A 17,432-nucleotide genomic window follows, 5' to 3' on the forward strand; every position below is an offset into this window, starting at 1 on the left:
GACTTCCAGGGAGAGGTATTACTTTGTGACTAGAGTCGGAGTGCTGGGAACAGCACCAGAAGTCATGGATGACGTTAGATTGCCCTCCCAAGAGTCATTAACAGCAGAAAAAGGAAATGATGAGTAAAACCTGAAGGATGAATTTACACTTGCATTTACCATAGCATCATAGAATCATTCAGGTTGGAAAAGCCCTGTAAGATCATCAGGTCCAACCTTTAACCTAGTTCTGAAGTCCACCACTAAAGCACGTCGCTAAACTCTACATCTGCACATTTCTTGAAGACCTCCAGGAACGGTGCCTCAGCCACTTCCCTAGGCAGCCTGTTCCAACACCTCACAACCGTCTCAGTGAAGAAATTTCCCCTAATATCCAACCTAAACTTCCCCTGGTTCAACCTGAGGCCATTTCCCTTCATCTGATCACTTGGTGCTCGGGAGAAGAGCCCAATCCCCACGTCGCCCCAACCTCCTTTAAGGCAATTACGAAGTACAGCAAGGGCTGCCCTGAGCCTCCTCTGCGGGCCGAACACCCCCAGCTCCCCCAGCCGCAGACCCACGGAGCCTTTCCGGGCTTGTTTTTGGTGAATGAACCAAATACTGGCTGGAAACTGCTGTTGGCAGGAGCTTTGTGGGACTGAATGATGACGAGCAGTGACACCACGTCATTTTATTCTGTGTGTATTTTTATATGACTATGACTAAAGCTTCGTGCTTTCAGACACAGGTAGCTCCCCTCAGGCGGCCCGGGGAGGCGCCCCCAGCCCCGCTCCGCGCACCGCAGGCCGCCCCCTCACGGGACGGCCCGGAGGCGGGACCTGCGGCCGGGTCCCGGCGCCGATTGGCTGTCCCGGGGCGGCTCCTGGCACCGATTGGTCGGGCCGGGCCGGGCGGGAAGTGCCGTGAGGCGGCAGGCGCGTGGTAATTAGCGCCAGGCACGTGGCTCGTTAATGAAGCGTGAGCTCATGATGAGGTGCGAACAAAGATGTTGAGGCGCTTCACCGTGAACGCACGTTATTTCAGGAGGCTGGACTAGGGCAGTTGTCTGTGCTATGACTCACAAAAAAGCAGGATGTAGAGACAGGGCTTTTTTTTTTTTTTTTTTTTTTTTTTTTTTTTTTAATTTATTATTCTCCAAAATAGTACTGAGAGTACAAACTTGACAAGTTGAGGCTAAAACCTACATCGTTTTGAATAGCCAGCAGCTGTGTAACAGAGCATCATTACTGTAAGACTACGCAGTACATTACATATGTTACATTACGCTTATGTAACCCTACAAGATATATATTACCTCAGAGTATTTTAAAATTCACATAGAGTAACAGCTGGATTCTGTCACTATTTTTACAGCTCCAGTATTTTTGCTGCGCAGTATAAGGGGAACAAAACCTTTAAAGTATTTTAGACATGCGTGTCGAAATTCACTGTCTGTTCAGAGTCAGGTCTCCCGTCCAGCTCTGGTGCTCTCCTCCCTGCAGAGACCCAAGGTGCTACCTCCAGAGCTCCCAAAGCTTAGCCACAAAAAACAATATTAAATGTTCATCCTTGTGCAGTATCTTACTTATACCTCAAACAGAATTAAGCAGTTACCGACTAATCCAAATCTATTCAATGTTTTTTGTCAGTACCAGCCTTATCTTGTTTTTTATATGGCAAAATAAATAAAAGTCAACAACTGGCACTGGAAAATATACAGACAGCATCAATGGCACTTAAATATAAAGACTGTAGTAGTTTTTAGTGTAGAAATCCACTTGATAAATGTGTAGACGATTCTAATACTCATTGTTAGTTAAAACACTCTTATCATAGTAGTACCTCCAGCAAAGTAGGTACTGTACTAATACAGAAAGAATGAAGCCTTACTCAGAGACCTTCATGTAAAGATAAGAAAACACTTGTGGGTTTTGTTTGTTTGTTTGTTTTGTTTTGCTTTTTAAGAAAACATTCCATGATTTCTGATACAAGTTTTTAGACATTTCTGTACCCCAGGCCTTATTGGCTGTGCTGAGGCAGCAGCAGTGATGTGTGTCAGTACACTGAGCTATATGGCCTGATAGTTCTTTTTGCTCATCATAAACCTGTATTTTCCTAGACTGCTAAAGAGTAAAAATGCAAGCAGTAATACAAATGAACAGTCATTAAAGTGACAGTCTCTTCAGTGCATTTTTACTTGATAGTAAGTATGACAGCAGACAAGGTTGTTTTTTTGTTTTTCCTTCTCTTTTCAGAGTGATCGCTGAGGTTGACCTCAAGGCTGCAGTAGCTGGGTAAGCCAAGAGACACAAAACAATTCTTCTCTGAGAATACTTAGTGAGTATGGGTACATGAATAGGTCCCCTTACTAGCTCATCTTTCACTGGTTGTTTTACCCATTGCCAAAATAAATACATCAGACTTCAACTGACCTATGACAAAATAAAGATATTTTAAATTAAAATTTTGTTCCTTATCCAAAATATACAAGTCACCAATTCACAATTTCACAATTGTGAAACAATAAGAAACCTTAATAATGTTTTAAAGAATGCTTAGATAACATAACTTTGAAAAATACCCTTATGAAGTACTAAGCACTGTCTTCTATCTCCTGACAGTGAAACTCAGACTTCCAATGGTGTCACTTACATATATATATTAGAGCAGCCCATAGAGTAGACTAACACAACTTTAATTATTTACTTATAACTATTTCCAGTGCGATTCAAACTGAGATTGGGTCATACAGAATACATCTGAGAACTATTCCCTTCTCTGGTAATGCAGTGTTTTTCAGTATGTGGAACTATAATTATATCAAGTAGATCATTTGATAACTGAAAGCTTTTTCAATCTCTTCAAAGATTTCTGTAACCCTGTATAAATGGGATAACAATGACTATTGTGAAATGATTGCTGATCAATACTTGCCCTGTCAATTTGATGGCTCCAATTTTTTTAATAAGACATATTATATGTGGATGCTTTCTGAAATACACTGCAAAACGACCTTAAATTATTTTGGCAATTGTGTTTGCCGTATCTTTGTATAATGCAAACAAGAAGAAAGAAGGCATTTCTGTTTACAGAGTAGCATTGTGCTTAGATCTGCTTTAGAAAAGATGTTTTTGTATTCTTCTCGGTGGGTTCACTTTTGTTTCCTTTGGAGAGGGCTAACATTTCCGATCCAAACGTGCTACTTAATCTTACATGAAAGGTATACTTTTACCATCTTTCTAATGAAGAGGCAGTCCTTGTTTCTTCTTCAAAGTTGGTCACTGCTAATAAATCCATCCAGTTTAAGATTCAAAAAGTTCAGAACTGTTTAATTTGTCTTCTTCATACAGTAAGATATTTTCCATTAGCTTCTTTTTTCGGTCATTTATCTTTATTTTCCACGATGTCTCTCTGGCTATTGCTGAAATACAAAACAGCCCAAATGTTGAGAAAATAATGCATCTATGTCTAAGGAATAGACAGTAATTTTAAATAAAAAAATTCTGGCTAAGAATAATGATAGAGAAACAGAGAACGTTACATAGATTTATGGGTAAAATCATAATCAAGTAGTTGGTTATAACGAAAGTAGTACTGAAAGGTTTTTATAAATGGGAAGAAAAGCAATTCTGGAGAAGAGAGAGTAAGTTGCTCCTGCTACTATATTACAGAGCACTTTTACAGACTTGGCTTATCACAACAGGAGCACGGTCAGTTTTGACAAAACAGCTTGAGGATTGTATGCTTGAATGTTCTGCACCCACCCTTCAGACTTAGCTAGATTTACCTTGTGAAGAACATGAAGAGTCAAGGTCTGCATTTTTTTGTTGAAAGGTGCTCTGTGCAGCAGAAGCTATTTCTAAGTTGTCATCACTTCTGATGCATGCCACGCTTCTTTCCCGGAGTCCGTTCGCAGTTTTCTTCTCCTTTATCCTGGCATCAGAGGTTGCGATATTTTCTGAATTGTTACAGCTGTTGTTAGACAGCTCGTCTGTCGATTTGTCTTTAGGATTCCACATAAAATTCATTGATTCATCTGATTCACAAGGGATCCTTGACATCGGTCCGCAGTAAATGTCAAGTGACACAGCTCCTACTGAAGGCGTGCACTGGCTGGCACTTGTCAGGACCGTTGGCTGCACACTGTCCTCTTTATTCTGCCCCGCAGAAGGCACGTCCATGCTGAGATTAGTTGTCTCGTCATCAGTTTCTTCTGGAGTGTTCGTGGAAAATCCAGAAGTACTGCCTCCACAGATGTAATGCTCACTTAATTTATTTTCGGCCGTTTCCATAATTTCAAGCACCTGTTTTTAACAACAAAATCTGTGAATGGAGAATAATCCCTGTACCCCTGCTTACACAGATTCTTATCTGAATAAGGATCTCCAAAATAGCTTGGGCATGAATGATGTAGCTTTAGACCTTTCTGTCAAGAAGATTAATCTCTGTGTCATGTTTTAAACGTAATTACCTCTGCTATGTTGGAATTCTTCTTTCTCAGACAAAGGCAGATGGCTGAGGCAAAATCAATAGCAACCTCTTCCAGCAAGTCTCCTGCTTTCCTGTCTAGATATTTACAGCATATTTCCTTGGCAGCTAGCTGTTCAAAATTCTTGACTTTTGGGTATGAGGCTTCTTTTGCTGTTTTAATTTCATCTGCAATCATATCTTTCTGTTCAAAGGAAAGAGACATGTTACTGACACATTACATATCCGCATCACGGGGAATATGAGTTGTCCCTTTTGTTTGTTATTATTGCTTCTTAATTGCCGGTTTACAGATCTAAAAGCTTTATTAGTCTCCATTTAAGCAAGTGACAGGAATATTTGTTTTCATGGGAGAGAAAAGGCCAATGGTTTTCTTTGCATGTGTCTGATGTCAAATTCACTAAAAGAGACCCAGCTGCTCTATGCTTATGCCAATCTAGAAGAAGGAAAAATAACCAGCACTGTATATAGCAGCATTTTTGGACAACTTTTTCAAACATTTGGTAAAGAAATCAGAAACCTAAGATCCTTTGTTTTCTGAGACTGTTTGAACATTACTAAGCTCTTTGGAAATTATAAATAAGAATACTACTGTTTTCCCCTCATGTAACAAGATGGTAAACCAGGAGCGTCTGCTTAGCCTTACCAGATAAATAGGATGTCTTCCTTCATCCAGTGCCTTAATCCCTGTCAGTATCTCTGCTAAGACCTAGAAAATATATTTGACAGGTAAAACAATTTGTTCAGAATAAATTCTGTCTTTACAAGGGAGTTCTGTAAGTACAGAAATACTGAACTGCCAGAGCACTTGGAAATTACTGGTTTCACTTCACATGGCTTAATAATGCCAGATTTGGGCAATATTTATGACAGTTTAGATCTACCGCTAAAGCCAACAGTTGGTAGTAGCTGATGTGGCAAATCTGTAAGACTTCTGAGAATTTAACTAAAATCTTTATTTTATTTTTTTTAACTACCAGCTGTATTTTTTTTTTTCGCAACCTGTAACAATTTTGTTGTTCAAAAGATTCACCTCACTTTGCCGCATACTTAAGTACATTTGGAATGGGAACAGAATTAAAAACATAATTTCAACACATTATATAGTTAGCAACAATGATAGGAAATTGCAGGAAAAAACAACTATATGGGGAGCATGCTCACACACCTGTTTTCCTGTCTATAAACATCAAAAAAACACAACAGAACATGATGAAAGGCAACATACCACACCACAGGCAAATATGTCAACTTTTTCTGTTAACTGCCCATGCCTGACAAAATCTTCTGGCAGATAAGTAAGAGAAGCTTGTAGGACTTTGGTTTTCATCATAGTACACTCTGATTTTTTATCAGCAGAATACAATCGCAGACCTGAATGTCCAAGCTTTGGTGTATAGTTTTCATCCAACAAGACATTTGAGCTGTGATTAAGACACACAAATAACAATACTGGTCAAGTAATTGCTTTAATTTCATGTCAGAAATTACAATTTTACACTTTTAAATTTAAGGCAAGCCCTGAGGGGGAGAATTCCCAGCATTTGACCTGCTGTGTAATAATGAAAGGATAAAGGCTGCAGAAAGGGAGAAGAGAAGAAAAAACACTCAGAAAATGATTTCAAAAGAATAGACTTCCCTCATTTAGATAAGACAAATTAAACACCCTGCAGAACAAGAGGGAGCATTGCAAATGGATTGCAAAATTACATAAGCTTTCAGCCACTATTGTCAAAGAAATCCTGGTGAACAAAAATGTGCTGGTATGTCAACCCCCACCTCTTGATATTGCCATGCAGAATTCCAAAATTGTGTAAATACTCTACGGCTCGGATGAGTCCTCTGGAAATGCGAATTCGCATCTCCCAGGTCAGGGGAGAAGAATCATCCTGCAAAGGGAGGAAAAATTTTATTTTGTTTAGAATGAAAACCTACAAAGCAGTAGTAGCTTTGCAAGTCAAAGACTGTTTTAGTCCCACTGCAATCATAAGCAGATCTGCTGCTGACCTACATTAGAAGTTTCATCCAATGCAGAAACTGGTGATTCTACGCCCAGGAAGGAACCTACTCTTTAACGTTGTGCTGCACATTTTGTCTGCCATGTGACATGCTGAGAGAGATACAGCAACAATCATGCTTCTGCAAAATGCATCCAGTACTGCCCGCTATGGAGGCACAGTACGGGTTTTGGTGGATTGTTTTCCTGATGTTTCTGTGTCTTATGATCTCTGCAAATGCTCTTTCAATAGGTATGAACATCTCAAACTGTTCTCTCTTAAGGCCTTGTAAAACATCGTAGAACGTTATGGCAGTGAAAATGACAGTGGAATCTACAGGATGATACTGATATTACAATGTGGATAGGCACACTTGGCAGATTAGGTATTAGTTCAAAAATCTGAAGGCTGCAAAGCAGAAGCTTTCCGTTGACCTGATCTGCTATGCTGTAGAAAAACTAAAAAAGAGCCTTTTCATACTTACAGGCAACTTCTCTGGGTACGTTTTGGCTGGTTCTTAGAAGTGAAAGAGATTTAATTGCTTTTCATACAGTAACAGGACAGGACTTGTAAGAACAGACAGATAACAGCCCCATGTTATTGCTTACTTGGCACTGAAGCTGGTTTTGTAGTGATCCATTAGGCAGGTACGGATATATCAGACAGTGCAAATCAGATTCTACTGAGAAACCCAGCAGCTGCAAAATGTTGACGTGACAACACCTGCAGGCACAGACCAACAACGATTTGTAAACAACAACAAAAAATACATTCTTGAGCTGCAATAAATTCCTGAATTCAAGGCCATTGTAAATTACATTTTGTCTTGCTGCTGGAAGCACAGAATGGCTGTGAGTGGGCCTGCAGAAGGCTAACCCAGCAGCAGAGGAGAGGATGATAGCACAGCTCTGTTCTGAGCAACCAGAGGGCACCAGGAGGCACCATCCCTCACAGTCTCAAGGTCTGGCAAGGGACTGGTTACTCAGCAGGGAACTGCAGCATCACTGGCAGGCGTGCCGCAGGCGTGCCGTTTCCCCAGGGCTCCCACAAAGGCAGTGCAGAACTCCGCTGTCCCCAGCAGAGGCCAGCAGTGCCTGGGAGATACACGCATGAAGTCAGGCCAAACATCCCAGCAGCACACCACATGCAGACTGCCTGTGAAAGTCAACCACTCACCGAAAGCAAATCTGTACTTCTGTATGAAAGAACCTTTGGGTGGAATTTGGGCTTGTGCATTCCATCTGAAAAATGGAAACATGCAATAGAATCTTGATGGACAAACTACTTTAGAAAACAGGCAGAACACTGATGACAATTTTGTGTCACAGTCAATAATTGAAAATTAGCACAAAAACTGATGTAAAGACACCTTTAATCTAAATAATGATGAAGGTAGCTACAGCAGATGAAGTGAAGAGATCTACCCACGTGAGTAAAATCTCTCTTGCACGTGCTTGCTGCATCTAGGTTTACTCCTTTACTTCTCCTCTTGCATAACAGTTCTTGTTCCCTGCCCATACGATGTTAAGACAACTGCTAATATTCGAGAACTTCTCATAAGATATCTCCTTCAAAGGGAGAAAATAAAAAGTGGAGTACTTGCCTCTTTCAACCTTTTGATGACATATACCATGTTGTGCCTCTGACCTTTGTAGACATCTGCAAAAGTACCTTCACAAATTCTACTCTTGTCACTGAAACCATTTGTGGCATTAGTAACTTCCTTCTGGGTCCACAGCAGACTCCCGCTGGGGAGATCAGTCATCGTCTCCTGCTGAGGACTTGAAGAGCTGCAGGGCTACAGATTTGAAGAAGAAACAAGTTCATATCATGAAAATGTGTATGCTTTTTCCTTCTTGTTCACACATTATATTTTCTTTTCCATGGTCTAAGTGAGCATTGTGACTGTTGAAAGAAATTGTGAAAGGTACTGTGCAACCCCTCAATAGTTTCCCTTTGTAGTATCTGTGTTGATTTGTTTTGCTGATGGAAATATTTTGCACAGTAGAAGAGACTTGAGAACAGTTACCAGTTTGCATTTCCACCTTTCCAAAAAAAACCCACGTATTTAGCTTTGTTTAAAAGTCCACGTGTTTATCTGAAATGACATGAGTTTAAGCTGCAGAAAACATTAATCTTTATGGCTGTGCATACATAAAGAAATGAAAAAAATGACTGGATCAGGAAGGAGGGTCCCTCACGCTGTAATGCATTTTGTTCTGGTAGGAAGTTCACATCTATACCTGAAGCATCTGGCATCAGCTGCAAAATGCTCAGTTGCTTCCAGTACGATCAGTCCTAACGCCATTCATTACTAGAACTCCACTATAGCCTACATATAACCATACAGCTTACACAGACTTCATGTCTTGTTTTCTAAAGTCTGGAGATGTGAATTCCCTTCTCAAGGAACTGAAACTACTGCGTTCTTTGTAGCAGTTTTCTCCTCTGTCTGGCACTCACTCTTAAAACATGTTATTTTGGAAGAGTTAGAAGTCTTAAAGCAGAATCCTTTTTTTTTGTTTGTTTCTTTTATTTTTTAAAAAAAGTCAAACAAAATGACACAAAAAAGAAGCCAACACAGAACCAGGATGGGGCCAAAGTGTGCACATGGATCTGGGAAACACTCTGAGAGCTCACGGGACAGATCTAGCTAGACTGCGTTAAAGATGAGAGCTGCAGGGAGAAACAGGAGGCTGTATGCTGAAATCTGGAACAGGACCTCAGAGAAACAGTAGAATCCTTAGAGACTTTCATTTTTCAGCTGGACAAGGCTCTGGACAACCTGACCTAAATTTGACACTAGCCCAGTTTTGAGCAGAAACCGCATTTTAAGCATGAACTTGAAGTATGGCATTCTGACTAGTCAGTTGCTTATACTGCACTGTCCTATGATCACACCAGAAACGTTATGTCTGCCACAAAATCTATGTGGGAAATTCCTTCAGAATTGCTAGTTGTGGGCACGTTATCCACGCTCAGCTATGCAGTACTCTTAATTTTAATCCCTCACTGGCAAAAAATAAAAATATAAAGTGAGGTAAAAAATAAGTAATCCAACTGAAGCATTAGTATTATATTCAGTCTAAACATCTTGTAATAAGGACCCACTTTTTCAGTAGATCTGTATTTTATACAAGTTGAGGAATAAACTTTGACTTGAAAATAACAACATCATAAAGGGAATTGGCATAATTGTAAGCAATGTGTACTGAAGGGATTTACCTTTACACTTGATGAGACGGGAGGATTTGACTGTAAGGATCTCAAAAGATCTCTTGGGGGAGGTGGCGGAGAAGGAAGTGAATACAAGGCTCCTTCAGAAACAGCATCTGAAATTGAATCACCAGCATTGAAAATACACATTTGGGTAATACCGCAGCCTGTGACTAATTATGAGGGTGTGGGATATTTTGTTGAATTTCATAACCAGATATAATCTATGACAAGCTGTTGAAACTTGAAATCTTGTGTGAAGATACGGAACTATTTTCCTGGTTCCTCTTTGTGAGATGACCACGAAGCTCTCTCCAGTCCTGGCTCAGGGACGTGGAGCTTCCAGAGCCGATGTCTATACTGCCAGGCAGATGCTCTTGTCAGCACATCGCGTGGTTCTGCTCCCTCTCCCAGGCAGGGCGGCCTGTTGGCACGTGCAGGGCTCTCTTCTGGCCCAGATTTGTTTTGCATCGAGAGGGGCACAGGGCACGAAGCGTATGCATAGATCTAGTCTGAGCATGGAGCCAGGATGGGACGAGACACGCGCCTGGGAAATGCACTCTTGAGATCCCACAGAATAGATATAGCCAGCATCTCTCAAAGCCAGGAGAGCTAAAGGAAGGAAGAACAGGAGGCCGTGTGCTAAAGTTAGGAATAGACAGCTCAGCAGCAGTAGGCAAAAGGCAAATATTCAAAAGCATGACCACTTTGATCAGCAATATATTCGTCTGGACTATACTGAAAGCGAAAGGAAAGCATCTTGTGTATATGGTCATTGCAGTGTCAAAGCAAATCAGTCTCTTACTTCACTTACCACGTGCTGGAGATATTCCCAGCTGTGAAGAGTCTGGTGATGGCAACAAGCTTATCTCATTTTCTCTCTCTTTATTTTTGCTTTCTGTAGGAGTTAAAGATATGTTCTCCTGCTTAGGTGGCTCTACCAGCTCTTCTTTCTCGGAGTTGGTAGCACCGGAGGGTGATATCCCTGCAAAGGAGAACAAAGGACAGGTGAAGAGTAGCAGGGAGAATAAAGTCTGTCTCTACTCAGTTACCGGAAAATAATCCTCATTAGGAGAATGGTTTATAAATTCCAATTAACATTATAAACCTTGCATTTATTGTTAAATTGCTTCAATAGTATTGGCGTTTCAATAGTATTCAATTCAGACCATATTCGTGACATTAACTACTCCTACTAAAAATTAACAAGTGATAACTTGAAATATACATCAGTGATGAATATGCAAAATAGCTCTTAGAATAAGGAATTACGAAGAGCATATTTATTCTGTCATTTTCCACGTAACACCCTTCAGCCAGTGATCTCAGACCACAGCTATCCCACAGCCTAAAGAAGACATCTGGTTCTTTGCTAATTGTCACGGTACTGAGACTTTGACAGAGTTGCATCAGTTTTAGTCAGTTAAACATTTTGGGACTATTTTCAGTTGTGGTTTTAATGTCATGAACAAGCTCATTCTTAGAAAACACCTATACAGAATTTATTTCAGGAAAGAATCAGTTTTTCACTTATGAACAGAAAGAAACAAACTGTATACAACTGAGGAAAAACAAAAACAGTCAAAGGTCAAAACTAGTTGATACGTAAGGAAAAATTAACCACGAAATTATTGACTCACTACAGCTCTATATGATCCTATGCCGTATACAGGTTGGCCAAATCTCAGAATCAGGCCTAAAAAGGCAACCTTGAAATCTCATTAAGAGAAATACAAGGATGCTTTCATCTTACAGGTACTTGAAGAGCATGCACATCTAAGAGAAATTATTAAAATTAAATTAGGCTACAGTTAGAACAAGAACAAAATAAAAGTAAAAAAAATTCAAGATGCTCTGATATACAAAGCTGTCAAAATCTCCTGAAGAAGGATCTGAATTCCTACCCAGGAAGACATTTGAAACTAAAGTGGAAAAGGAGTTTGGGAGTGCTGAGTGCGCACTAGAGGTGATACAAGAACTTTCTACTGCCTAATGACCGCATTTTCCTGGTTATAATTCTAAACTCATTTCTACCTGTTTTTTTTTTTTATCAGCAATATATTTATCTTTTACTTGAAAAGTTAATGTTTTCTCTTGATAAGAGAGAGAATAAGCACAAGTATTAATACAAGTTTTGTTGTGTTTTTTTTTTTGTCATGCTGTTCTATCAGCATTTTATCTTCAGCATAGTATATATGAGAAGCAAAAACCACAGGCTTTGTTTGCATTTGAAATCAAGCAATAGCTTTTTGTTCTTTTTTTTAAATGTCCAAACAAAGCATTAGGAATATCTGAAACAAGAAGGAAGGAAGCAGTGTGTTTCATTTACTATTTGTGCTTCTCATACACAAGTTTCAGTAGAAGCGAAGTTTAGGAAAAGGCGAGGCGTGACAGCTGCAGTGTGCTGAAGTTTGAGCATCGTGGAGTATGAAGAGCAACTACAGTAGAAGTGGGCATGTTTTTGTCAGGCAAGCCTTTTTCTTTGACTTCGGTCTGCAGTTTGCATCGTTGTTCTTCCATGTCACCTATGAACAGAGGTTTGAATGAAAGGAGGTAGCCAAACTGACGCTCGAGAAAAGTCAGTGATGGGTCTCTGTTCCTGTGCCAGAAAGCTATGAGATCACAGACTCTTGGGGCTTTTGAAATTATTAATATCAACCAGTCCACGGGCCTTTAGTTCAAACTGGCAGTCCCTGTATTCTGAAATCGCTTTTTTCCCCCAGTATTTTCACCTAGAAGTCTCTACAATTAAAAATCACTTCCCTCTTTGAACCTATTTTTCAGGGTTTTTCATGAATTTTGCAACTTCCTTTACATCAAACAGGTTGCCACTGAAACTAAAGAACTAAGATAGGAAAAAATTATTATGGACATCCAGAAGTGGGACTAGAGTGGTGCAAGAAATTGTCGAAGGGAGGGAGGACTCTTCTGCTAATAGCCTGCCAGCAAAACATCTACCTGGGTGGCACGTCTGATTCTTGCAAGTCAGACTGAACAGTTATGGTGACATAAGAACTGCTGGAGTTGGGACCAATTCCTTTTCTGAAGTGCCCAAAAGAACAAGCAGTGAGCACTGCATCACCGCTGCTTGAGAGGCACCGCCTGAGCAAGAATATTCAGATACAGACATAAAAGCAGAAGTCAAGGGTAAAGACACAAGATTTGGCTGAACCTGAGAAGATGCCGGTACCGAGAGCTTCTGTTTGACTCAGTGCAGGAGAATGTCCATATCGGGTTAAAACCAGGAAACACTAGCTACTTCCACACGGTAGAACAACCAGATTAATTTAAGTGTCAGAAAGCCTGGGTAATATGAAGTTTTGTGATGGACATCAACATAAGAGAATACTGAATTGTTAATAAATAAATAAATAAATAAATAAATAAATAAATAAATAAAGTTAATTTCATTGTAGTTTTGTAATGCATTGCAGTTGAATTGATTTTGGGCAAAAGCAAATCTTGATCATCCAGAAACATAACTAAAAATGGATCAGCCCAGAAGATTCGTCTCCTCCACTTTCCTAACCCTCTTTATGTAACCTTCATATTCCCCTACGGAATTCAGGAGCAAACCAAAGCCCTTTCTAGCTCCTTGCAGTGTCCTGGCTGGAACAGTCCAATTTCGTAGTTCATCCATCATCACAGAAGGAATCAGGAAAACGAAGGGATGTCAGATGCCTGTTTTATCAGCTCAGTGTCTTAATGAGTGAGATTGGATACGTCCATTTCTTACCATAACTTCGTAATACTTGCTTTCCTGCAGTCCTAGCTAGCCCGCAGAGACAACGATAAAGACCGCTGATTATTTCCATCAGACAACTACAGTTTTTAGAAAGCAAGCTTTCCTGGAAAAGTCACAACGTGTACTCCTCCAGCCTGGAGGAAGTTGATCAGGTTTTACTTTTAACAGGGAGAAACCCCTCCATTTTTGCTGCCTGTGTAAAGTGAAGTCCAGAAAGTCTCAGAAATATTTTTAAGAAAGCTTAAAAGGGGGAGGGGGGGAGAGGGAGAGGGTGGGAGATGGATGGACAGACAAATTAGAAGTAAATCACAGCAGCACAAGAGAAAGCAGATAAACCCTTCCTCTACCAGCTGCTGAAGTCAGGTGCATATTGTGCAAGCCACTGTGGTATTTACATAGCACTTAAAAGAAAAGCTAGTCAGACAAACAGAAGGATGATGAATGTTTCTCTGCAGTTACAACGATTACTTCTGTTTGCTCTGTATCCGTATCTTTAAAGGTGGTGTTACTGGAAGCTGCTCTTGGCTTGGGAGCCTGATTCTTTGCACTTTACATAACTACAGAGAAAATCTTACTTGGTTCTTGTGTAAGCAGTGGGCAATGTGCTGAACTCATCTCAGTCTGAAACCTGCTCATGGGGTCTTACTTTAAAGGCCTGTAAAAGAAGAGAAAACCCACTACACCTTCTACAGCATCTTGTTCTTTGTTTTCCCCACAAAAGGGCAAAATTAACCCACGTGGGAAAGTACAGCATCATACCTAACTGAGCAAAAGCAGACTTCCCACAACATAAATTCTATCGTGAGAGTTGTTACTGCCATTACCTAGTGATAAAAACTGAAACTTAAAAACTGCTGACTGACTGGTTTATGTTTCTCAGGAGGTGAATGCACACTTTTTTTTTTTTTTTTTTTTTAATTTAGCCACGACACACAAAGTGGGATTACAGAAGTGTCAATGGACTCTGTGGAGGAATACACTGAAATAAGCCAGCTGTAAACACAGGTGAGCCCCAGAACGCGCTCTGCAGGGCAGGAGGCTGAGGGCTGTAACTGATGAGCGTTTGAAGTGTGGTTGGTTACGCCGCGTTATGTAAGAGCCCCCGGAAACTCTCTTTCTAGACTAGGAACTGACTGCATGAAACACTCGACAGGCACAGAGCAAAAGAAGTTACCACATCACAGAGGCCACTGGCTACTCCAGAGCACCCACAGAAATATCATTTGGGGGGAGCCAGGCTTACTGCTTTGGTGATATCTAGATCAAATTTATTCGGTGTAAATAGATAAAAACAAAAAATAGATGAAAAATATGTTTGCAGTCCTGTCCATTCAGACTGGACCCTCAAAGTCACAGTCACTGTGACTAAATTAACAGTTGGATTACTGACATACTAATTAAAGCAGATGAAAATTCACTTTCCTGTAGCTCTGGGTTGCTCTGCAGAAGAGCAAGGAGGAATTGTTCCCGTCTCCTGAGCTGAATGATGTGACTGAATTCAGTCAGAGGTGGGTCTGCTGAATCAAAAGGCTGACAGGTGTGACACCAAACTCAGCTCTAATAACCGAGCATCACCGTGGTAGCTCTTTGATTTATACAAAGAGAATTTACTTGAAGCCCACGTGTGCTGTAGTATTTAACATTCCTCTTCAAGAAACAGAAATTTAGAATACCCTTGTTAAAGTTATTTTTTGCTGTCCCAAACCAAAGGTTAGAAGTCACGCTAATGCCAGAAGCCTACAGAAAACCAGCAATGCTATATAAAGAAATGCTGAGGCAAGAAAACCACAACACATTACCGGAATTTCCATGAGAAATGCCTCTAGCTGCTGTGCAGCAAGTGCCAGCTGTGGCACTGACTGTCGGTGGCCCTGCCCTGGGGAGGCAGGCTGCTATTGCGAAACAGCCGCTGGTGATGCAACCCCTGCAGCCAGGAGCTGGCAGCCTCCCTGTCACACCAGGCCAGAAGCAGGCAGTGCTCCAGCACTGAACAAGTCTTCTGTCTTGTTCAAGTGAAGTGCACGCACTCACAAGCTTTGTCCTTTTCCCACAGCATCTCTCTAAGCATTTTTGGCCACCTAACAAAAATCTTATTTTTCTTCCTAATAATTCTCTCTGGAGAACAGGCGAAACCCACACAACCATCTGATTCCCAAGAAGGTGGACCTGGAGTAGGAATGCGTATGAAGTGGGGAGCATGGTCTGCTCAGGACAGGAAGGCTGAGTGTGTCACCCAGGGGCTAACAGACTTCGTGGCAGAACTGAATTATGGTACAATTTGGTTTATGCACAAGGATAGCTGCAATTTAAACATACCTCTCAATGGAGAAAAATGGAAAGGGAGAATATATTTAAAAGCACCTTGATTTCTACAAAGCAATGGTTTACCCTAATTAGGCATTCTGTGTTCAAACTCTGATCATCCTACTTCAGGAAAGGTAAATCTAAAATACAGCAAGCTGGGGAAAGGTGAGAAGAATAGCAAATTAGCTGATCGAGAAGCCTTTTTGTAACTTTTCTTCTCATGCAGGAAAGCAGACTGATGATACGTTTTTCTACCCTGATTTTGTTGATAGCGTATAATGACTAAATTTCACTGGGAAACAAGAACATATGAAAAATTAACACATTCATAATTAAGCTCTGTTGTAAAGCCCTGTCTGATACATTAAAGAGCTGCCCTTCATTCAGGGCACAGCCAGGCTCCCTCTGGCAACTCTTGAAGCATCCAAGAGGGACGCTACAAAGGCGGGATGATGAGCTAGGGGAACCAGCGACTCCTCCTCTGTGTCATCTCTTGCTCGCCCACCTCAAGTTTTATTTGCAAGAGTAGAAATGAAGAATCAGCACAGAAATTTTAGAATCTGAGTATGAGGTTTCCAGCAAAAGCCTCTTCAGCTAGCGAGAGGTGGGCACTGGGTGTCTGGGCGCAGTGGCACAACGCGCGGGGCCCTACTCACAGTCCAGGATGACCTGTGCCGCCCGGTAGAGCTGCAGGCCCTGCAGCAGGTCCAGGAGCTGCTGCACCGTGGCCAGCCTCACGCCCCACCACCACATCAGCTCGCGGGTGATGCTGATCCCCGTCTTCTCCATGCACTTGATCTTCCGCAGCTCCGTCTGGTCGGTGATCACGTAGGAAGCTGGCGGGAGGGAAGGTATTTGCTTCAGAAGGGGGACAAAACACCAAGTGCGGACAGAGCGGCGAGGCGCGGTACACACATACTTTTTTTTTTTTCCCAATTTCGCACTTTTAAAAGGATGGCCGGCAGGTAGCTACGGGGCTGAGGGCGACCCCCTCCCCGGGAGGGAGATGCTGCCTTCATTCCTTTGAGCGGTACCGGGACAAAAACCACCGGTAGCGGCGGAGCCTCGGCCCCCCCCCGGCCCCCCTCCAGCCCCCCGGTCCCCGGCCTCCCCCCGCGGCCTCCCCCCGGCCGGCTCCGTGTCCCGGCTCCCCCCGCCCCGCACGGCCCCGGGCGCTGAGGGGACCCCGGCCGGGCGGGCCCGGGGCCGAAGCCTGATCCGGCTCCGGCTCCGGCTCCGCGGGCGGCGGCGCTCACCGAAGCGCATCCAGTCGTGGTCGCCCAGGCAGTCCATCTTGTGGCAGAAGTCCTCCAGCACCCACGCCGGCATGCTGTGCACGTAGGGCGACGGCGGGGCCCGGGCCGCCCGCCGCGGGGACATCGCCTGAGGGCCCCTCGCGCCGCACTCCGCCATCGGCGGCCGGGGGGCACCGGGGGGGACCGGGGGGGGACCGGGAGGGGACCGGGAGCGGCCGGGGGCGACTTTTCTGGGCGCTTCCTCCAGCGGCCGCCCGCCCCCGCCGCTGACGTGCCGGGAGGAGCCGGGAGGAGCCTCACGGGGAGGGGCGGCCTTTCCGCGCTCCTATCGACCTACTTTCGTTACTTACTTACTTACTTACTTATTTATTTATTTATTTATTTATTTACTTACTTACTTATTTATTTATTACTGTGTCCCCTCAGCGGCTGCAGCCCCGGTCCCGG

General features: G+C 42.4%; 1 protein-coding gene across 2 annotated transcripts; it reads right to left on the reverse strand.

The window, feature by feature from the left end:
- Positions 1-1,135: 1,135 nt before the first annotated feature.
- On the reverse strand, positions 1,136-17,221 carry IRAK2 (interleukin 1 receptor associated kinase 2). 2 transcript variants are annotated; one of them, XR_014318220.1, is made up of 14 exons: positions 16,986-17,221; positions 16,386-16,565; positions 10,495-10,665; positions 9,690-9,796; positions 8,068-8,262; positions 7,641-7,705; positions 7,073-7,187; positions 6,247-6,356; positions 5,696-5,891; positions 5,114-5,176; positions 4,451-4,651; positions 3,767-4,283; positions 3,212-3,400; positions 1,136-2,411 (listed from the first exon to the last, which is right to left on the reverse strand). XR_014318220.1 is itself a non-coding variant. In XM_082768587.1 (13 exons), the coding sequence occupies exons 1-13, from the start codon at positions 17,140-17,142 to the stop codon at positions 3,282-3,284; spliced, it is 2,196 nt and encodes a 731-aa protein (XP_082624713.1). In that variant the 5' UTR covers positions 17,143-17,221; the 3' UTR covers positions 1,136-3,281. The 2 variants fall into 2 exon arrangements, 1 of the variants encoding a protein (XP_082624713.1); XM_082768587.1 differs by having other exon boundaries at positions 1,136-3,400.
- Positions 17,222-17,432: the final 211 nt, after the last annotated feature.

This window comes from Aythya marila, assembly GCF_965140915.1.
Source record: "Aythya marila genome assembly, chromosome: 10".
In the NCBI taxonomy this organism is placed as follows: domain Eukaryota; kingdom Metazoa; phylum Chordata; class Aves; order Anseriformes; family Anatidae; genus Aythya; species Aythya marila.

Coding starts and splice junctions, on each gene's coding strand:
- IRAK2 (XM_082768587.1), bottom strand. CDS start 17,142: ATGGCGGAGTGCGGCGCGAGGGGCCCTCAGGCGATGTCCCCGCGGCGG. Junction 4,652..5,113: donor GAAGACATCCTATTTATCTG/GTAAGGCTAAGC, acceptor TCCTTTGAACAG/AAAGATATGATTGCAGATGA. Junction 3,401..3,766: donor CTCTTCATGTTCTTCACAAG/GTAAATCTAGCT, acceptor TTTGTATTTCAG/CAATAGCCAGAGAGACATCG.